The sequence below is a fragment of the Cylas formicarius genome, unplaced genomic scaffold (assembly GCF_029955315.1).
Source record: "Cylas formicarius isolate icCylForm1 unplaced genomic scaffold, icCylForm1.1 PGA_scaffold_5__7_contigs__length_24384050, whole genome shotgun sequence".
NCBI classification, from domain to species: Eukaryota; Metazoa; Arthropoda; class Insecta; order Coleoptera; family Brentidae; genus Cylas; species Cylas formicarius.
This window is the reverse complement of record NW_026844341.1, coordinates 19,516,064-19,537,957: the sequence shown is the minus strand read 5'-3', so window position 1 is coordinate 19,537,957 and position 21,894 is coordinate 19,516,064. Positions and strand designations below refer to the sequence as shown.

The 21,894-nt window shown below is 39.1% G+C and overlaps 7 protein-coding genes across 14 annotated transcripts in view; 5 read left to right on the top strand and 2 right to left on the bottom strand.

Annotated features, from left to right (window-relative positions):
- Window positions 1–21,894, bottom strand: part of LOC132702616 (ankyrin repeat and death domain-containing protein 1A-like) — a 114,342-nt gene that overhangs the window by 78,000 nt on the left and 14,448 nt on the right. The gene's annotated exons all lie outside the window — the stretch shown is intronic.
- On the top strand, window positions 23–1,502 carry LOC132702097 (regucalcin-like). 2 transcript variants are annotated; one of them, XM_060670520.1, is made up of 6 exons: window positions 23–277; window positions 320–483; window positions 532–735; window positions 788–1,017; window positions 1,070–1,182; window positions 1,233–1,502. In XM_060670520.1, exons 1-4 carry the CDS (start codon window positions 231–233, stop codon window positions 859–861), a joined length of 489 nt encoding a protein of 162 aa, XP_060526503.1. In that variant the 5' UTR covers window positions 23–230; the 3' UTR covers window positions 862–1,017; window positions 1,070–1,182; window positions 1,233–1,502. The 2 variants fall into 2 exon arrangements, with proteins under 2 accessions (XP_060526503.1, XP_060526502.1); XM_060670519.1 differs by having other exon boundaries at window positions 57–277; window positions 532–1,017.
- Window positions 3,082–5,929, top strand: LOC132702422 (uncharacterized). The gene is made up of 11 exons (XM_060671015.1): window positions 3,082–3,160; window positions 3,204–3,367; window positions 3,416–3,619; window positions 3,673–3,903; window positions 3,958–4,070; window positions 4,121–4,345; window positions 4,709–4,904; window positions 4,959–5,162; window positions 5,214–5,444; window positions 5,497–5,612; window positions 5,665–5,929. The coding sequence occupies exons 1-11, from the start codon at window positions 3,102–3,104 to the stop codon at window positions 5,896–5,898; spliced, it is 1,977 nt and encodes a 658-aa protein (XP_060526998.1). The 5' UTR covers window positions 3,082–3,101; the 3' UTR covers window positions 5,899–5,929.
- Window positions 6,634–10,574, top strand: LOC132702174 (putative sugar lactone lactonase YvrE). The gene is made up of 6 exons (XM_060670655.1): window positions 6,634–6,697; window positions 6,752–6,909; window positions 6,963–7,154; window positions 7,210–7,431; window positions 10,030–10,145; window positions 10,200–10,574. The coding sequence occupies exons 1-6, from the start codon at window positions 6,648–6,650 to the stop codon at window positions 10,431–10,433; spliced, it is 972 nt and encodes a 323-aa protein (XP_060526638.1). The 5' UTR covers window positions 6,634–6,647; the 3' UTR covers window positions 10,434–10,574.
- Window positions 10,597–12,737, top strand: LOC132702172 (regucalcin-like). 3 transcript variants are annotated; one of them, XM_060670651.1, is made up of 4 exons: window positions 10,597–10,732; window positions 11,623–11,786; window positions 11,834–12,384; window positions 12,442–12,737. In XM_060670651.1, exons 1-4 carry the CDS (start codon window positions 10,680–10,682, stop codon window positions 12,673–12,675), a joined length of 1,002 nt encoding a protein of 333 aa, XP_060526634.1. In that variant the 5' UTR covers window positions 10,597–10,679; the 3' UTR covers window positions 12,676–12,737. The 3 variants fall into 3 exon arrangements, with proteins under 3 accessions (XP_060526634.1, XP_060526635.1, XP_060526633.1); XM_060670652.1 differs by having other exon boundaries at window positions 10,606–10,732; window positions 11,626–11,786; XM_060670650.1 differs by having other exon boundaries at window positions 10,614–10,732; window positions 11,552–11,786.
- On the bottom strand, window positions 12,716–15,139 carry LOC132702173 (regucalcin-like). Of its 2 annotated transcripts, XM_060670654.1 has the most exons (6): window positions 15,123–15,139; window positions 14,012–14,093; window positions 13,736–13,896; window positions 13,480–13,683; window positions 13,076–13,422; window positions 12,716–13,027 (listed from the first exon to the last, which is right to left on the bottom strand). In XM_060670654.1, exons 2-6 carry the CDS (start codon window positions 14,065–14,067, stop codon window positions 12,794–12,796), a joined length of 1,002 nt encoding a protein of 333 aa, XP_060526637.1. In that variant the 5' UTR covers window positions 14,068–14,093; window positions 15,123–15,139; the 3' UTR covers window positions 12,716–12,793. The 2 variants fall into 2 exon arrangements, with proteins under 2 accessions (XP_060526637.1, XP_060526636.1); XM_060670653.1 differs by lacking the exon at window positions 15,123–15,139 and having other exon boundaries at window positions 14,012–14,735.
- LOC132702262 (regucalcin-like) lies at window positions 15,572–17,000 on the top strand. The gene is made up of 5 exons (XM_060670799.1): window positions 15,572–15,687; window positions 15,828–15,988; window positions 16,044–16,247; window positions 16,305–16,651; window positions 16,702–17,000. The coding sequence occupies exons 1-5, from the start codon at window positions 15,632–15,634 to the stop codon at window positions 16,933–16,935; spliced, it is 1,002 nt and encodes a 333-aa protein (XP_060526782.1). The 5' UTR covers window positions 15,572–15,631; the 3' UTR covers window positions 16,936–17,000.

Sequence of the window (21,894 nt, the reverse complement as noted above, 5' to 3'; positions counted from 1 at the left end):
AAAATCTAAAAAATTTGACTACGATTTTTTTAATAATACTGATGCTACTAAAAGAGACACGCCATAAATCACCTTTCTACTCCAATTTTTATATGTTGAAAATATCTAAGTGCGTGGCCCAAACATAAATTATAGTGATATATAATCGCCATAACTCTTTATTTCAACAACGCGTCCAATTTTCGCAATATAAGCGTGTGCGGAAACATATTCCCAAAGTCACTAAGAAAATGTTGATGATTACCGCCATTTTGCTTTTGGTACCGTACATTCAATGGTAGGGACACACAATTTAGTTTCAAATCTAACGCCCATTTAGTCACGTAGGTGTTGGGGTAATTCAGCTAACTCCACCAATCACAAGACTGGGAGCGTCGCTCTTCTGGGACAGCGAAAAGCAAGCCATATACCTCGTAGATGTGCTAGACAGTACCGTTTATCAACATATCCACGGATCTAACGAAGTCACCTACACAAAAATTGGTAGAATGCAATATTTTTCATAGATATAATCATAGGAGTGTTTTTCAGACTCGAAAACCATTGGTGCAGCGATACCAATCAAAGGAAAAGCTGGCGAGTTTATCGTGGCTGCCTATCAAGACCTGCTGAGGCTCGAATGGGATGGTCGCAACAATGCTGGAAAGGTAACCAAGTTAAAAAAGGACTTTGAATTTGCACAGGACGAGCAGTTCTATGAAGCCAAAGCTGACTCTAAGGGTAGAATGTGGATTGGTACGGAACGCGAAACTACCTCAATCTCTTTATTAACCAAGGTAATTTGAAGGAACATATCAAGTGATCAACAGAGAAAAGGACCAATGGGTCGAAGGTGGGGGTTCACTGACACGATCACCGTAAATAAAGACTATTCGGTTAATATTGAAAAGAAATTGAGCAATTTAACTTTACCGAGTGGCTTAGGTTGGTCCTTGGACAACCAATTCATGTACCACGTGGATGCCCATCGGGGACAAATTACAAAATACAAATTTGACATCGACAGTGGAAAATTGAGTACTAGCGCCTTACCTCTCCTCTATTGCAACTAGTTTTAACCCATTTTTAGACGAAGGCAGGGTATTTTTTGACCTAACCAACTATCCTCACATCACTGGAGAGCTGAACGCCATAGCTGTTAAGGATGGTGCCATCGCAGTACCTTTATACAATGGAAGCGTGGTAAGCATCCCCACCGGTGTCCCGATTACCCTAAGTAACATCGCTTTTAGATAATAAACATCATCCAGGACACCGCAGAAGTAAGCCATCTCGTACCCAGCCCGGTACCATTGCCAACTTCCATAGTATTCGGCGGTCCTCACAATAAAACGGCATACATTGCATCATCAGACTTTCGGCTTAGCGAGCTCGAGAAACGACTGAACCCTTTCGATTCAAGGGCTGTTTTTGCCTATTCGGGATACAGTTTTCCGCACTCACCGTCGTACAGAATTGTTGTCCATTAAAATAACATTTTGTATAAAAATAAATATTTTATTATCGGGCGTTTTTTCTTTTCTTCTACGTCGTCAAAAATTCCTCATTGTGTACATACTACAGAAACTGGAGCCGCAAAACTTTATTGCAGTTTTCCCCAGCGAGATCTCCAGCAGTAACATAAATAATTATAATAACACGCCAGTAGTATAAAAAATGGAAAGGCTTGAGGACAGGGGGCGAGTACCCATGGAACTAATTAAAATAGTCCTGACAACTTATTCCTGAGAGGTGAAAAAATACCCAAAGAATTGAAAACTGCATATATCATCAACATATACGAGAATAAAAGTGTACAAATTACCAGGAGCTTAGTGTAACCAACTCAATTTGCAGGTTGTATGGGAAGATAATTAAAAGCAGAATTAAAGATTGTTGGGAGGACGCTCCATGATCAAAACGGCTCTGGTGTTCATTAGAAAAGCGTTTTCAATCACTAATATACATTAATGCAGTCAAGGAGTTATATGACGATATGACGAGTCTAATAAACATTGGGCAAAAAGTAACCAGAAAGGTAAAGGTGACCAAAGGACTTCGGCAAGGCTGTTGCATAGCATCTACACTCTTTAAGTTCTAGTTGGAGGGGCTCTTGTAAATCTGGAACAGAAAATGGGTATTCGAAATGAAGATCATAAGTTTTATAGCCTTAATTTTGCAGATGACCAAGAAATATTTGGAGCAGATGAGGAAGATGTTTACTATATGTTGCGATTAATCGATGAAGTATATAGCAAGTGTGGTTTAACAATTAACCCATCGAAAACAGAGTATGTAGTAGTGGGAAATGAAGGGCCACATTTAGAGTAAAGAGGCGCACGAATTAAAAACGCTGATAGTTCCAAATACCTTGGTGTAATACAATACATAATACAAAAGAAATAGTAACTAGGATTGCACACTCGGAACACAAAAATTAGAATGTATAAAAGTATCAAAGAAAGTGATTGCAGCTTATGGCTGAGAGTTTTGGGTAATAAATAAAAAAGACCCCTCCAAAATAAAAGAAATGAATTGTTGGCACAGATGCTGCCAGCTAACTAGAAGGGACATGTTCCAGAAATAGAGAGCAACGGGCAAATGGGTATAGATATTAACAACCTGGAAACTATATAATGTAAATGGTTGAAATGGTATGGCCAAGTGGAAAGGATGAATGATCAGCGATGGCCAAAACGACTGTTACAATGGGTCCCCACCGATCGCAGAAAAAGAGGTAGAGCAAGAAAATCGTGAAAACAAGAAGCAAACTGTGCAATGGTGTATAGAAAACTACAATGGAATGATTGCAAGCGTTGGAAGCTAGGAACGGCGACAGCTGCAAAAAACTCTGTGTTATTTATATATACATATAAACATAAATAATAAATTTGACTACACTTCTTTTAATAACAGATTTTGAAAATAAACTGTACATGTACATGTACTGAAAGGTACCCAGTCGAGTATTTTTTGTTCACTCATTTTATCGACGACAATTTTACTGGTACGTGGCCTACAGATAAATTATAATGATACATTATAAATATTGCGCGCGTTTGCTGCAAAAAAATTGTCAATGCATCGTCATATACACGAAGGCAAAAAACATATTTCTTAAAATGATCGCGGAAATGTTAAAGATATCCATCGTTTGGTTACTGGTACCATACATTCAATGGTTAATATTGACCAATTTATTTTGACATCTAACGTCCGTTCAGCTTCTTAGGTTTCGGGGTGAAACAAATAACTCCACCAATCACCAAACTAGGAGAGTCGCTATTTTGGGACATCGACAAGCAAGCCATATACCTCGTAGATGTACTAGGAAGTACCGTATACCAACACATCCACGGATCCAACGAAGTCACCTACACCAAAATTGGTAGATTCAAATATTTCTGCCAGGTCTGATCTAAAAAACGTGTTTCAGTATCGAAAACGATAGGTGCAGCGATACCCATTGAAGGCAAAGCTGGTGAGTTTATAGTGGCTGCTTATCAGGACTTACTGAGGCTCGAATGGGACGGTACCAACAATACTGGAAAGGCGACCAAACTAAAGAGAAACTTTGAATTTTCAAGAGAGGAGCAATTCTATGAAGCGAAAGTTGACGCCAAGGGTAGAATGTGGATTGGTAGGCATACTGGCTTTAGTGCAAGCTAATCATTTAAAAACGGGAGATTTCAGGAACGTACCAGGTGATCGACAGGGAGAAATACCAATGGGTCGAAGGTGGGGGTTCTCTGTACATGATCACCGTAAACAAAGACGATTCGGTGAAAATTGAAAGGAAATTGGCCAATTTGACGTTTCCCAGTGGTCTAGGTTGGACCTTTGATAATCGCATCATGTTCCACATAGATGCCAAGCAGGGGAAGATTAGGAAGTACAAGTTCGATCTTGACAGTGGAAATTTGGGTAATATTCGTTCGTCGTCTTTCACGATGGCGAGTATTTTTTTCTTATTTGTAGGAGAAGGCAAAGTATTCTTCAGTCAAGCGGACCATCCACACATTACAGGTGGTATGGACGGCATAGCCATGAAGGAACATCACATCACAGTGCTTTTATACAACGGCACCGGTGTACGTATCCTTCTGAGTGCCTCGATTTCTTCAAACCACTTCGTTTCCAGATTATCGATATCGACCAAGAGACCGCCGAAATAGTCTACATCGTATCCAATCCGGTACCGTTGCCTACTTCTATAGTATTTGGTGGACCTAACAACAAAACTGCTTATTTTGCATCATCGGATTATAGACTCACTGAGCAAGAGAAACGACTGAACCCTTATGACTCAAAGGCAGTTTTTGTTTACTCGGGGGGCCATTTTCCCAATTTACAGGCGTATAAGATTGCACTCCATTAAAGGCTATATTGAGCGGCTAATAAATAATTCAGTTCTATCAAAGGTTTTTAATTTAATACACGCTAAATATTCTTCTGTGAAATCGCAGAAGAAGTTTAGAAATATTCTCATAGCCTCATTACGTCAAGAAGAATGAGATAATGAGTACAAGCAAATCATTCTCATTAGACAAAAAAAACACACATGTTTGCCAATCGATAATTTGGTAACATCATTATAACTAATGGACTGGTGTATTTAAGCAGTATGTACTTATTTTGATTACAGTATCACTGAAAACATGGTTAAAGCGCTAGTTCTGATAGTCGTCGCATTGTTGCCTTACATTGAATGGTAAGGAACATTATCCAGAGAGATCATATTCTAGTACCTTCGGTCGATTTCAGCCGTTTGGGTACCCTAATTCGGCAGATCACAGAACCGGTTCAATATGCAACCGTAATTTACTGGGACCATAGTGCACAAGCGCAGTACTACGTGGATATAGCAAAAGGAACTGTGTACCGCCACAAATATATGGCCAACGCATCAACTCACACCAAAGTGTGTAAGTATATAAAACCATCTCGAGGTTAAGCTCGCACTTCAATTTGGTTTCCAGCCGAGGGTACCGTGGGTGCCATCATTCCTATAAAAGGTAAAAAGGACGAGTTCATAGTTGGGGCGGAACACGATATCGTACATCTCACATGGAACGGTGAAAATGGTTCCGGAAACTTGACCAAGTTGCGAAAAGATGGCGTCTTCGGTGAGAACGAAGTACTCAATGAGGGCGCGACCGATGCCAAAGGCAGATTATGGATAAGTGCGTGATTTATATCAGTCTTAGATCAGCAATAACAACAGTGTTGTGCAGATACGTACCAAGCAATCGACTTGTCAAAGATGAGTTTCAAGCAAGGCGGTGGGTCTCTTTACATGGTAACCGTGAACAAGGACAAATCTATTACCATCGAAAAGAAGTTAGGTGACCTCACATTTCCCAATGGTATAGCATGGTCCAAAGATAACGAATACATGTACATAGTGGACTCTACACCGCGAACGATATCCAAAATCCAGTTCGATCTTCAAAAAGGACAACTGGGTATTAATCTAGGGTCCACATAAGGAATGTTTTAAGGTCAAAGAGCTTTTAGGTAAAAGTAGTGTACTTTTTAAAGTCGAGGACTACCCTAAACTTCAGGGCTATCCAGACGGCCTAACAATAAACAAAGATGGCAGCTTATCCGTGGCTCTAAATGGAGGATACTCCGTGAGTCACATTGTTTCTAGTCAATGTCAGCATAACATTTGTTGGTTTTAAGATTCTAAAGGTCAACGGCGAATCCGGTAAATTGGAGAAGCAACTTCTGTTGCCCGTTCCCAACCCCACAGCAGTGACGTGGTGCGGCCAAAGTTATGACCAGCTGTGCATCGCGACTGAACAGTCTGACACGCCTACTTCAGAGGCTCCTTCGGTGTTCGATTCAGGGGCGATCTATGTTGTCAGAAAATTGTCTACGTCTGGGGAACAGGCGCACAAGATCGAGCTTAAATAATAGCCTAAATAAAATAACCCTATCTATGAAATGTTTTTTATTCATGTTACCATACGTCTATAGATTTAATTCAGATATTTAAAATGCTTATACCAACTATTTGATACCGGTTGATCCTTTCGGCAAAAAACATAGCACAAATATGACAGAGGATGCCATTATAGCTTACCTCAATAAATACGACACTGACGTTGATTTTATATTGAATGTAAATAATTAATATTCAAAATAAACTTATAGGATATTATATAGGTTGTTACAGAATATTGGGTAAACTATTATTTTCTGTAATAAAAGCCATGTATTTTACTTTTCAAGTGTGAAAAACACATTTTTCCAAAGAAAAATACTCAAATTCAAGGGAATTAGAATTTTCAAAAATATTGGTTACTATCCTGACATAACAACTGACAACACTCTGTATACATAAAAATACTTAAAAATAAAATGTCAAACACATTTGGTATTTAACTTTTATTCCCCAGTCTTTAGTCGTATATTTTTAATTGCCACTCAGTTAAGGTGCCATTAATTGCACATATATGCAGGTTTCATCAATCACAAATGATATTTGCCAGAGCTACTGCGTCACATATTGTTATTTCAGAAAATAATTGGTACACAAAAAGGTTATTTTATGTTATCAGTGACATCGGATTTATTTATGAACCAAAAAACGAGCTATCAGTTACCCAGTTGGTATAAATAAAGCGACAATTTGCCCTTGGCATCATACCATAGCTACAACCATGAGAACTATTTTGGCCTTGGCAGTGGTTTTACTGCCATATGTACAAGGGTAAGCCAACAACACTTTGTAAAACCACCGGAACGTAAGAGGCCTCTTTTCTAGCTTGGATTTGAACTTCGAGCAACTTCCAGGTACCGATAGAGTAGCAGAATCGTTATTCTGGGACAGAGACGAGCACGTATTGTACTATGTGGATGTGCTGGGCGCCCAAGTACACCGTTACGACCCAAGAAACAAAATTAGAACCTCGATAAAGATACGTGAGTGATCCACCAAAATGAGTATATGCTTATACGAAAGCGTGGTATTGCAGCGGAAACTTCAGTTAGTCTCGTAGTACCAATAAAGGGCAGGGTAGGTGAGGTTATCGTGGCAGCGAACCACGACCTCTACTCGGTCCACTGGAGTACCCGTAGAATCGTGAAGCTGAGGAAACCCGACAACTTCAAAGACAAAGCTATATTTGGAGACGGCAGGGTCTGCGTGAAAGGAAGGTTGTGGATCAGTACGGATTCAGTTTCGATAGTCGATGCTGGTTACTCCAACAACCGTTTTTGTAGACACCTACCTACTCAAGGGGAACAAGCAATTCGTAGAAGGGGCGGGGTCACTCTACCGCATCATTCTTCACAAAGACGAACGATTTAGTATCACGAAAGTGCTCGCTAACGCCACTTTCGCCAACGGCATCGACTGGTCCGAAGACAACAAACACATGTTCCACGTCGGAACCTACAGCAGGAAAATTTACAAGTACGCTATTGATGTCAACGGGTCTATCGGTAAGCATGCCCATGTGTGATAAATAGAGGGAACTACAAAAAGAACGTGCTAAATCATAATAACAATAATAGTCTTTATTGAGAATTGAGATACGTAATATACATATACAATACTAAATTCTTAAGGGGCAAAGTCTAGCGGACTAAGCCAACTACTCGACATTAACCCAACACAATTAATCTAAATACAATACCAATACACCATATTGACAACACAATTTGCAACAAGAAAAGAAAAATAAAATAAAAACAAAAGGAAAAGAAAGTAAGTAATTATAAAAATAATTCTGTGATTAATTAATAGATGAAAAACCCAATTAATCGCTTTATTTATGTAATAACACGCCTGTAATATTCTTTCGAAATAGTTTTAAAGATGGCAAGGCAAAGAAGGGTCTCATAAAGAGCAGATCTGTGTTAAGGCACAGTTAGCGTAAAAATTGGCCTATCTTTTAATTAAGGAGGGCTAGAAGACTTAAGATCTTGTATATTAGCACAGCGAATATGTGCTCAAAATAAATTGTCTATTCTCAACCACTGCCACAATTTAAATTTAGGGAACTCGTGCTCCTAGTTCCTTACGAGGCAATATGACTATGCAGATATAATCACAAAGTTTTTCCTAACTTTAAAGTTCAATAAATGCTTATTGGCATCTTTTTAGGAAGTGCTTTGCAGAGTCGCGAGCAAAGAGTAGCACCTGAGTTTTGCCCGCATTTAACCTTAAAGCATGTCTCTCACTATCGGTAAAAACCTGCTGCAGATGGATATTAATATCTGCTTTGACCCCATCATAATGAAAAGGATAAAAAATATAAACAAGCTGGGTATCGCCAAATCAAATCAAATATATACGATAAAAATAATAGCGGCCCCAAGATTGATCCTTGAGGCATCCCTGATACCACTTCACCAACTTTCAACAACTTGTTTTCTATTTTGCAAGTAGTTGCAAAAGAAGGCCAGTGCAACCCGGTTGAAAAACACATAGGATGACATTATTTTTAACAAATTCATGGAGCTGTAAGTAGACAACCCTCACCTTGCTCAGCACAGATAGTAAGCTAATCGGCCTTAGATCATTAAGCATATATTGTTTTGAAAATCACAGAACGACCTTATCCCCTTCAAATTACTCTCCATTACAACTAATACATTTGTCCCAGCGGTGCTTCCACTGTTCGAAACATTTTTTATATTCATCTTTGGCTATAGCCGACAGCTCATACCTCGTTTTTTCTTGACCTCTTCAATATTGTCAAATCGCTGTCCTTGCATTTCCTTTTTCATACGTGGAAATAAAAAGTCACACGGAGCGAGATCAAACGAGTTAGGTGCATGGGGCAGAGGAACCATGCAATTTTTACCCAAAAACTGTTTAACAGAAATGGCTGTGTGTGCAGGTGCATTATCGTGGTGAAAGTCTTTTTTGTCGAATACTGTTGCGCAATCTTCTTAAATCTTCCAGATAAAAAGCTTGATTAACGGTCTCACCTGGTGGAACGAACTCTGCATGAACTACGCCGTTGATGTCGAAAAAGCAAATCAGCATTGTTTTGATGTTTGATTTGACCTGACGACATTTTTTTGGACGGGGAGACAGTGACGTCTTCCATTGGCTGGACTGTTGCTTCGTTTCTGGATCGTAACCAAAGCACCATGACTCATCACCAGTAATGATATTTGAAAGAAAATCTGGATCCGTTTCAAGCTGTTGATTCAAAGCAAGACATGTTTCAACTCGATGTTCTTTTTGCATGTCAGTCAGAACACGAGGAACAAACTTGGCAGCAACTCTTTTCATTCCCAAATCTTCGGTTAAAATTCGCTGAACCGTGCTCCAAGACAACCCACTAATCTATGATAATTGTTCAATTGTCTGTCGACGGTCTGTGAGCACAAACTCTCGAATCTTTTCAATATTTTCGTCGATTCGAGCAGTTAATGGACGTCCAGAACGAGGTCGGTGATCAATTGACTCGTCGCCATTTTTGAAGCGAACAAACCACTGGTACACTTGAGTTTTTCCCATCGCATCGTCTTTATAAGCTGTTTTTAACATTGAAACAGTTTCAGCAGCACTTTTACCGAGCAGAAAACAAAATTTCACTACAGCCTTTGCTAGACTTCGCCTCTTCTCTACTATATATTTGTTTATACCAATATACACCAATTTAGGTAATTTATTATTATTATTATAAAGTGAAACTCTGTAGTCTGAAAGCAGTTGATCAATTCGGCATCTGCATGTGTGCTCGAAAAAGCCGCAAGAAAATGTTTACTTAGCGTCTCACATTCCCGCATGTTATCTAGTAACTCCGGTCTGGGTTGAGTGAGAATAGGTGCAGATTTCAAACGTTTGCACAGATTTGGCGCAACCTGAGACCCGACAAATTGAAGATACGCCGCTTTTTACACCTGTCCGATAAATAATCAATGCAAGAAAACAACCAAGGTTTTCGGTGACCCAGGATGGCTCGCGGGAGCCTTTGGGTGTATTGTGTTTGTCCAGATTTTACCGATTAAATAATAATGTGCTTCCAAAATTTCCTAAGACCAGCGAAAAAAAGAAAAAAAAACAAAGTTGTCTCGTTTTAGGCAAAAGGGAGGTAATTTTCGACTTCAAAGATCATCCCCATATTAACGGAGAACCGGACGGGCTTACCACCGACGACCATGGTAACCTGATCGTGGCGGTGCACAAGGGAGGTTCGGTAGGTATTACCTCAAAGCTGCGAGTCGTCTCTCTACGACATCTGTCTCCGCAGCTATTAGTCGTCGAGCCTCACACGGGCGAATTGCTGAACTTCCTGCGCATACCCCTAATAAATCCTACAGGGCTGGAGTGGGGCGGCGCGGACAACAGGACCCTTTTCATAGGCACCGCCTCCGAAGAATTGAGCCAGTATTACGTGGAAAAGAATTACTTGAGGGACGGCAGCGTTCTGGCGCTAAGGGGGCCCAAGAAAGGACCGTCGAGCAGAAAAATTGTAGCAGAATAAAATTAAACATACGATTTACTATGCGTATACTATTGTCGCAACAAAAACAATTACGCAGATAAAACGGCTCGTTAGGAACCGATAACGAATTTATGTTGTTATTTTAAAATTACGGGGGTTGGCGTTCATTTAACCCGCGAATAGCAAAAGATACGTAGTCGTCATTGGAGCTTATCGTTTGGTGTGACAGTTGGCCGCCTCTATATAAGCTGGCGAATTGTTCGGGAAGATTATTACCCAATCACAATGGTGAACTTTTTGTGGGTTTTTTTTGCCATCGTCGTCCCTTATTTTGGATGGTAAGTAGCTACTTATACACTCCTATATCTCCTACGTCGTCCTTTTTAGCTTTAGATCCCGGTTTCCTTAATTACCTAGCTCCTGATGCGTAGCTCCTTATTCTCTCTATTAGAATTTTCCTCTAATTCCTCATTCTGGTGAGGGGGTCACCTTGTTGAAGACCAGATTTAATATGAAAAGCTTCAGAGCGTTGTGTTCACACATTCTGGTAACTGGCACCAATTTTTTTTGGTATTCCTAGTTCCGTCATCGCTGATTGAGTCGTAAGCTTGCTGAAAGTCTACAAATAGCGTTTCTCTAGCAGCTGTCTTGTAGAAAACACTTGGTCCAGTGTTGACCTTCCGCCTCTAAATCCACATTGATAATCCTCTATTAAGTCTCAGCATAATGCGTTAATCTTTTTAGTAGGGCAATGCTCATGCTCTTTTTTACCATTTTTATGTATAGGTATACTACGCTTTCTAAACACTGCTAAGGCATGGTTTCTCTATTCCAAGCTGCTTGTATGATTTGGTGCACTCTATCCTGTACTCTTTCCCTACCATGTTTTAATAGTTCGACATCAATGTTGTCACTTCCTGGGGATTTGCCTGAGTCGCCCTTACTTCTTCCAGCGTCAGAGGACTGTAGGAGTAGTACAATATTTCCTCACCTTGTTAACATTGTGGATGTTAAACATTTGTTCAAAGTACTCCTTCCACCTTTTAATGATCTTTTCTGCAGTTAGCTGTTCCTCACTACTCTTTATAAACCCTGATGCCCGTAATGGTGGTCAATTTTTGCAATTTTTGACGTGTTGGTGTTTCATTTAATAACAGATCGACGAAGTTCCCGGTAGGACACCCTGTATAGGGGAGATCTATCCTTTTCCATTTCTTGTTTCCGGTAGCAGTTCTGCATTCTTTGAAGTCAGCCAGGAAACGGAGCCTGCTTACATATCAGAATCAATATTTTACGATGCCAAAACAGAACATATTACCTACGCGGACATACTAAACAGCATCGTCTACCGAAAAGATGTCAGGGAACAGAAATCCTACTCATTAAAAATCCGTAAGTGAGCCTGTCCGTTACAAAGTCAAGCTAACCGTCAGTTATAGCTGAAAAGTCCATCGGTGCTGTAATCCCCATCGAAGGCAAAGAAAACGAATACGTGGTAGCTGCGCACCAAAGTCTCTACCGACTCTATTGGGACTCTAAGGGCGATAAGTTCAACCTGACGAAGCTGCGACTTAAAGGGGAGACCACGATACCAGGACAGTTCAATGACGGCAAGGCCGATGCCAAGGGAAGACTTTGGATAGGTACGCGTAAATTAAAAAGCAGCTACTTGTTCGACTTCGTCCAAAACGCGGCCGTACTGTACTCGATCACTTTGAACGACGACAATTCCGCCACGTTGGTGAAGAAATTGTCTGGGTTGACGTTCCCCAACGGCATAGCGTGGTCCGCTAATAACAAGTTCATGTGGCATGTCGAGGCGACCACCAAGCAAGTGAAGCGATACCCGTTCGACCTGGAAAAGGGTGAACTTGGCCAAGGTAAAGTGGTTTTCGACTTGAACCAACATAAAAAGTTCAAGGGGTTCCCCGACGGCTTGGTAAGCTACCAAGACGACACCATCTGCATTGCGCTGTACAACGGAAGTGCGGTGAGTATTGGCGGAGGGTGGTTATAAACTAGGGTGTGATGGTGGCACCTTTTCCAGATACTCCACATTGAACCGGAGTCTGGAAAGATACTTCAAGAATTACCACTGCCGCTCGCTCAGCCTACAGGTCTGTATCCCGGTGGTCCAGACAATAACATTGTCTACGCAGGGACTTCCCGATATGAGATAACAGAGGAATACTTCAGGCTCAACCCTTTCGAATATGGATCGGTGCTCTCTGTTAGCGGATTCTCCATATCGCTCCTGCCGGCGTTCAAAGTGAAACTCTGATATAAATAAAACCGACTTATTGTTAAGAAGACGAGGATTGTAATGAAACCAAATATTAGAAATTCATGATTTCTTTTTTCCCATATACACTGAACCCATGCCCATAGAACCTTTGCTTCTATTTAACGACTACCTTCCTGGAGGGGCGTCCCGTTCTCGTCAAGTTTGTGACCATGAAAACGGCTCCAGCATTTGGATACTTGTGGACGTACTCCTCATCTTGCGAAAACTTCATAGACCCAGTGAAAAAATGGTCGTTGTTAGGACCTCCCCATTCCACTGCAGTTAAGTGGGGGACCGAGTAGTTTCCCGTTTCGATTATTTTCCCAGTAACCTTATCGATTCGTACAACCTTCAAAAATGAAACTATAAAGCGCGTCATACCGAAAAAGTTACTTACAACGCTGGCATTGAAAATCGCAGCATCTATATCACCATCGTCGTTTACGGTGATGCCGTCCGGGACCCCATGGTATTCGGGATAATCTCCCAAGTCGAAGACTATTTTGCTATCGCCCAAAGTACCGGTTTCGACGTCAAAGTCTCGTCGTTCTATGGTCCTGGTGGCAGAGTCGGTATAGTAGAAATGTTTATCGTCGTGGGACCAGGCTAGACCGTTGGGGAATGTTAGATTAGAAATTTTCTCTTCTATTATCACTTTATCGTCGTCGGTGATGGTAAGGGAAAACAATCCTCCACCGCCTTGCTTGAAATCGAACCTGTCGCTGCTTTGAAGTTGATATGTTCCTGCAACATGCGCAAGATCGACCAAGGTGACATCTTGGATTGCCTGAGATACCCTACCAACCCACACCCTTCCGGTACTGTCCGCTTTGGCATCGTTTAGTTCGTATCGGTTTCCGAAGCTTCCCACCTTCTCCAAATCCTTGACAGTACCGGTATCTTGTCTTCCGTCCCAGGTAAGCCTTACCACGTCACGGTAAGCAGTGACTATAAAGTCATCTCTAGAGCCCTTGATCGGTATCACAGAAGAAATTGTTTTCTTCGCTAAAAGTCAGACTTAAGCAGTCTTCATCGGAAATGGTCTTCTGGTACTTACGGATTTTGGTAGAAGTACTCTTCTTTTCTCCCCATTTGCGACGGTAGACGGTACTGGTGGCGACGTCTCCGTAAAACAGCGCGTACTTTTCCGCGTCCCAGAACACACCCTCGGCAACTGTCACCGGATCAGTAAGTTGCCGGATGACGAAAGACAACCCACTGAAAATTCCCCAAAAAAAAGTATCTTTTGATCATGGATTCACAATCCACACAATATAGAGAATGGTGACTTTTTAAGGGGCCATTATATCAGAAACTGTTAAGTATCGCTTACCCTTGGACGCAATATGCAATCAACAGCGCAACTAGCAGCAGGCAAAACTTTTCCATTGTTGAGGATGTGGAAAATCTATAATCTTAACTGTCCTGTTAGGTTGCGCGTTATATATATGGCTGGCAAAGTATAATTTTACTTGGTAACGCTATATCATTATTATTTATGGTGATAGATAGTTACAGTACAAAATTGATAACATTGATATATTGTTTTGTATAGGAATTCATTTTTTATACTCCAAAATGGTAATCTTTTTCAAAACCTTTGGACAGAAAGTGCGATATAACGTAAGATGTTGAGAACTAATGACGGGAAGTATCTTCAAGTAGAAAGAAAGTATGATGGAAATCAAGAGAGATCGGATAAGTGTTCATAAGGCACTGATAGTTATAGATTACTGAGCGAAAGTGTAGAGAAAAGTGGGATGGAAAAAAGAAGTGAGCAAGAGATGAGGAGTAGTCAAAAATAGAAAACGGAGCTTCATAATATCCTAAGGCTTGAAGAAGGATAAACTAAATTCCTAGGCCAACCGTCCATAATAGTCTTTGGAGATGAGATACTGTGATTCCTGAAGACAATAAGATTAAAGGATTTAGTAGAGGGATATTTATTGGATTAAAAATTGATTTCGGATGCCGTATTATAGCTAATTCAATATTAGGGGCCACGCTATTATGAAAAAATCGTCAGAAAAATGAAGCAAGATATAAAACTTCTGATGTAATAAATCATCGTAGACCTGATGATACTTTTAAAAAATGAAGTCCTTGGAAAGTTCTTTCTCAACTAATATCACGTCATCCTTAGAATAGATTAACGATGTAGAGATTAATCTAAAAATTAGTAAATTAAGCTCATATATATCATATCATATCATATATTAATTAATTAATTAAATTAAAGTAAATTAAAAGTGGCCGAGGTCTGGGATTGACTAAATGAAAGGGATAATTTTAAGTAGTCATTAGTGAATTTCTGTAGCATAAAGGGTAATAAGAATTGAAAATATACATGCTTAAATTAAACGATCCGTAGATTCTAAGATTAATAATAAAATTTGAGTAAAAATTAAAATATTAATTGATAGAATATTTATATATTAACCTACCTTTCCTAGTAAAGTTAAAAGTAAAAACAATTATATTGAGTTTGAATGAAGGAAAAGGATGAAAGTAAGCGAAGAAAACAACAAATTGTCACCAAGCAAGTGAAGAGGCACATTCGACCTAGAAATCGGTGAAATTAGCGAAGGTAAAGTGATACCAATAAGTCACTGTAGAACGGAAATATTGGCAGAAAGTGGTTAGTGAAGAAGATGAACCTGCTCAGCCAACAGGTTTGTAACAAACACTCGCATTATATCGCACTTCCATTCCGAAGCTTTAAAATAACATTCCGGTTTTTGGGATATAAAAAATGATATCGCTATAAAAGAAATATGCAAAACAGTCTATGACATGTGATAAATTTATTTGCATAACAATATATCAATTTTGTACGGAGGCCTGTCACTGCAAGCTTATTATTTTTTTAAATAATAAGTGTTACCAAGTAAAATAATGGTCGGGCATATAAAGCGCAAGGCTACCTGGTAGTTTACACTGTGGATCATCAACAATGGAAAAATGTTGCCTCCTGGTAGTCACGCTCCTGATAGCATATTGCACCCAAGGGTAAATCATACTTCCTTAACAATTGGTAATATAATTAATATAGTCCCATCATTTTTTAAAGTGACTCTGTATACACTTTGGTATACGTTGTGAATCCATGTGACTTTTCAACAAATAATTTTTTTTCCGGTAAATTTTAGTGCGTTGTCTTTCGTCATCCGGCAACTTACTGAGCCGGTGGAATTTGCCGAAGGTGTGTTCTGGGACGCGGAAAAGTCCGCCCTGTTCTACGTGGACGCCGACACCGGTACAGTCTACCGTCGCAATTGGGGAGCCAAGAAAAGTACGTCCACCAAAATCCGTAAGTACCCCAAGATAATCAACGAAGACTGTCATAGCGCAGCGACGACTTTCAGCGAAGCAATCAATTTATTCTGTCATCCCGATCAAGGGCTCGAGAGATGAGTTTATAGTCACCGCTTACCATGATGTGGTAAAGCTTACCTGGGACGGAAGACAAGATACCGGTACCGTCAAGGATTTGGAGAAGGTAGGAAGCTTCGGAAGTGTATACGAACTGAACGATGCCAAAGCGGACAGTGCCGGAAGGGTGTGGGTTGGTACGGCACCTCAGACGATCTAAGACATCACCTTGGCCACTCCTACGCATGTTCCAGGAACTTACCAGCTGGAAAGCAGCGGCAGGTATGGTTTCAAGCAAGGCGGTGGAGGCTTATTCTCCCTGACGATCACCAATAACGATAAAGTGATAATAGAAGAGAAAATTTCCAATTTGACGTTTCCCAATGGTGTGACCTGGTCCAATGACGATAAATATTTCTACTACACCGATTCTACCACCGGAACGATAGAACGACGAGACTTTGACGTCGCAACTGGTACTTTGGGCGAAAGCAAAATCGCTTTCGACTTGGCAGAATACCCCGAATACCATGGGATACCCAATGGGATCACTGTAAACGAGGATGGTGATCTAGATGTGGCGATTTACAACGCCAGCGTTGTAAGTGATTTATTCGGCAATGACGGAATTTTATATTTTCACGGTTTTAGGTTGTGCAAGTCGATAAAGACACCGGAAAGATAACCGCCAAGGCCCACTACGTGGTCCCCCAATTAACCTCGGTAGCATGGGGAGGGCCCAGACACGATAACTTCTTCGTGGGGTCTATGAAGCTTTCAGAAGATGAGGAGTACGTAGAAAAGTATCCGATCGCTGGGACTGTTTTCATCGTCAGCGATACAAATAAAACAGGACGTCCTTCCATGAAGGTAGTCGTTAGATAGAAGAAGAAGTTTAATACGTTTGTGGTCTGGGATGAGATACTTGTAGGTTTTTGAGGCAAATAAAATCACAAATGAATGTATTCTTTTATTATAACCTCCTTACACCCAACAGCAAGTAAAATAGTTTCAAAAATTAGATAAGATAGAAGAAAGGTGTTAATAATTAATATAAAAAACTGATAAAAGCTAAGGGGCAAACATTGAATATTTGTTGATTGATTACTATAACGGACTACTAAGAGAAGATAAACAAGAATTCCTAAATGATTCATTTATGGAAGATATTGAAATACATGGTGGACAAGTTGAAATCACTATAGAAATGACCAAATCCGCACTAAAGAGTCTAGAAATGGAAAAGCACCAATTCCTGAAAGCATTTACCCTGAGCTTCTCAAAAATGGAAGCAAAACTATGCTAACTTATATTTTCAACTTGCGCATTAATAGAAAAGCATTAAAAACAGCTTATATCACCCCAATTTACAAAAAAGGCAATAAGAAGCATTGTGAGAATTACAGACGACTGTCAGTGACTAGCACGATGACAAGATTATATGGACGACTATTACGAGAGTTGATGCAGTCAGAAATTAATGAACAACAAGAAGAAGAACAAAGCGGGTTCCGTGCAATGACAACTTATTCTACCTCAAGCAAATCATTGAGAAGAAAATGGCCACAAACAGAGATACACATATATCATTAGTTAATCTTCAAAAAAATTACGATACAAAAGCGACAACGAGATTTTTGGGAAATCCAATATTATTATTATTATTATTATTATGGACAGGCCAAAACCCCGTTTTTTCATGGCACGGAGACCTTTTGCTAGTTTTTCTTCTTCACCTAATGGAATGTCTTGAGGTTTTGTCTTGAGGAACTTTGTTGTCCTATTGGAATGGTGTACACTTTGTTAGCTCTGCATAAAATCTGCTCTGGAAGTTACATTTGCAGCGACTATTCCACCACTTTGTATTATTTTTTGTATTATTTTAGAGAGGTGGTACATGTATCTAGAATACCAAATAACAGATGACAGCACTTATTAGAAAAAGTAATATGATTTTTGAGAGCGATTCTTACCTTAACAAAACAAAATAAACTGATCTACTGCAATTCTAAAATTAATAATAGCTATACTCAACAAATAGATAACCGAAAATACGCGAAAACGTGCGTTTATATTTTATTTTACCGATTTTTAATTATAAAAGCAAAATAATTCGCAGCAGTGTGGATCAGATAAGCCGCATTGCACTCGTCTACCACGCACACACGCTCGCGGGGTTGATTATTTAAATTAAATGCTGTTTGTTTTGAAAGGTTACACGCCACCCTCTGTTTTGCTGAATTAATAACGACAAAAAACAATTCGCCGGGTATATATATATATATATATATATATATATATATATATATATATATATATATATATATATATATATATATAAATATATATATATATATACCACAGAACCAACCAACAGAAGGATTTCAGCCAGGCTCGAGGAACATCGTTTAGCCATAAGAAACAAACAAACAACATCTGCTTTGTTTCAGCACCAACATCAGACAGGCCATAAAATTGATTTCGACACTTGCAAACAAATAACTAATATTCCTGATTTTAGGACTAGGATCATACGAGAGGCCATCGAAATAGAAAAGTCCGGACACCTCAATACGAGAGACGACGCTCTGCATTTATCCAACACGTGGAGAACGATAATCAAACAGCAGAGCGATGCGCAGCAGCCAACGGGGACATCGCAACTACGATCGGGCGAAATTAACAACGCGACAATTCAGGGGGCGGAGCCACCTCCCCCCACGCACAAGCAGCACCGTTACCATCTCCGGCGCAGAGTATAAATACCGCACGCACCGCCGATAACCTCCCAGTGTTCGAAGTGTTTTCGGAGCGCGAGCATTGAAGATGCCAAGTGAGATTTTGGCGAAACGTCTGCAGGATTCCAGTCGGATGCAGGATTTGCAGGATTCCAGTCGGATGCAGGATTCCAGTCGGATGCAGGATTCCAGTCGGAGTTCAACGAGCGAACGGATGATATCCCGGAATATAGTGTCATCCCATTTTTCCATCCGTGAATCAATACGTGAGGATATATATATATATATATATATATATATATATATTATATATATATATATATATATATATATATATATATATATATATATATATATATATATATATATATATATATATATATATATATATATATATATATATATATATATATATATATATATATATATATATATATATATAACGGACATAAGTATGACAAAAAAAATAAAACAGCTCTTGATACCCATCGTGACAACACCAAACACACATTTAATTTTCAAAATTTTAAAGTTCTACTAATAGAATCAAACACCAAAAAACAAAACTTCATAAAAATACAGAAACTAAAAAAAAAACATTTAATTACAAAACTATACCATAATGAGAAAAAAAGTAAATTATCCAAAAACTAATACAAATAATAAATAATAAAAAATATCCGGATCTGCTTTGCATGCTATTCCAAATCCCATAAAATATTTGCAATATTTGCAAATTATGTTTATTTTAAATATTTAATATATTAACGCAATTTCAAATGTCATTCATTGTTATATATGTGACTTATACAAAATAAGAATATTTTGAAAATGATCGAAAATACAATCGAAACGTTATTACGTTATTTGTTTTCAAGAGACCGAATACCCAAGAGAATTTGAAGGAAATATATACAAGACGGCCCAAGAAACTAAGTCACCAGCATTGCTTTCCCCACTCGTTTTTTGTTTTTATTTGAGAAATTTTTATCTCGCCACTACATTACTGTATTGTTGTATTATGTTGCTTTTCCTACCCCGTTTTTATCCACAAGTGCTCCTAGATATTTAAATGTCTCCACTTGGTTAATAGCTACATCACCGTTAACTAGAACTTGAAATCGAGCATCGCTGTTCACTAAACAGTATTTTGTTTTCTCAAGACTCGTCTGTAACCCCCACTTTTTATATTCGTCGAATAGTCGTTTCGTCATGTAGTAAGAGAACAATAATGTAAATAAAGTATCATTATCAGGATTCGCATTCCGCTACATCGTACTCTCCAACTTTTAAGTGTCTGTAACAGGTGATCATCTATGTTTGTCTTCTTAAGTTTCCCACAGCTTTGCTCTAGGAACAGTATCATATGCCTTTTCTGGATCCACAAACACCAAATGCAATTCCTTATCCACTGTTATAACCTTTCCTGCCAGCTGTTGTACAATAAATAAGTTGTCTGTACAGGATCGGTTTCGTATAAATTCAGTTTGCTCTTCGCCGACTCTGTGGCCGATGTTCTGCGTTATTTTATCATTTACGACATTACTAAAAGGTCGGCTCATTGTATTATTTACACTTAGGCCTCGATAGCATTTGGGATTTCATCTGTTTCGTTTTTTAAAAATAAATATTAGGTGCGCCGTCTTCCACTCCGAGGGAACCTGCATTTGTATCTTTTATACCAGGCCCTCCTGCTTTCAACGACTCAACGGGATGTTTCCAGGGCCAGGAGACTGGCCATTGTTCATTCTGGATAGCGCCCTTCCAATTTCCTTAGATTTTATAGTTAAACTTCTATTAATTTCCTCGTTATTTAATTGTGGCTCTACCGTTATGAATTCTGGTCTGCTTTCGACTAACAGATGCGTATAATGTTGTCTCCATTCTAGCAAAGGGATTAGCGTGTTGATTCCTTCATTTGTGTTTTTTTTTTTTAATTTGTTTGTTGGCTGAGCTCTTCCCATCAGATTTTCAATACGAATGCACTTTTGTTCCCAAAAGTGGATGATTGAAGAGAAAAATTTAAAGATAAAAATGATTCCTACAATAGATTTCTAACCACAAAGTTACGCCAACATAGAGAAGAATATCAAACCAAAAATAGAGAACTAATGAGATCAATAATAATAATAATTTGACACAGATGTAGAACACCGATCATTATACGGTTAATGGGGGGAACGTCTAATTAATCAAAATGGAATCCGAGAGCGTCGAATATCAGGTCGTTCTTCGCAAATCGAATCTTCTACGCCGCTACGCCCTTATCGCGAATACAGAAGGAAATCACCGGAAATAACTCGACTTCGAAGATTTGGTTTCCCGGAAAAATTCAACTACAAGCTATGAGCCCGCGACAAAATCTCTGCAGTGAAAAATACGATTTTTGGTGCGAACTTTGTGGATAATTAATCATGGAATTTGAGTGTTATCTGAAGTGAGACTCTGTAACTTGTGCCATATTCCTAAGCGAAAGAGATGCGGATGTGAAGGGAAACCGTCGTTAGATGCCGAATTTACTCTAGACTTCTCGGCTATCATTCGCCAGAATTCGTTTCATCGGTCGGGCACGGATAATTAGACTCCACGTGTCAAAAACATCGAAACAGTGATTAAGAAAATCCCAACCAAACCAAAAATCGTTTTTTATTTTATAGGAATTATAAAAATTTGTGTTGGATAAGGAGGAGAACGACGACGCATCTCAAATATAAAAATTGCATTTAATCTCCAAGAGACGATAGATTCATTGAATTGTTTGGGCTAAATAGGAAGAAATGCTCAAATTAAAAGAGGTTTTATAGAAAAAGGTGGATTCCAAGGAATTATTGGCTGTATAGATAGAACTCATATAGCATAATTTTCATGCGGTGTGATGATGATGCTATGGCAGCAGAAAAGGATTTCATTCCAAAAACATGCACATAATATGCTGCAGGTAAGCTCTACATATTTTTATTTTTTGCTCGTCACTATGTTTAATATGTGATATATCAATCATGGTTTTTGAATGAATATGATAAAAGAGTTGCACTCTTCAGCACTTAGTTTACTTTTATGCCAACTTATGTATTTCGAGGTAAATTTTAATTTTATTTGTTTCCTT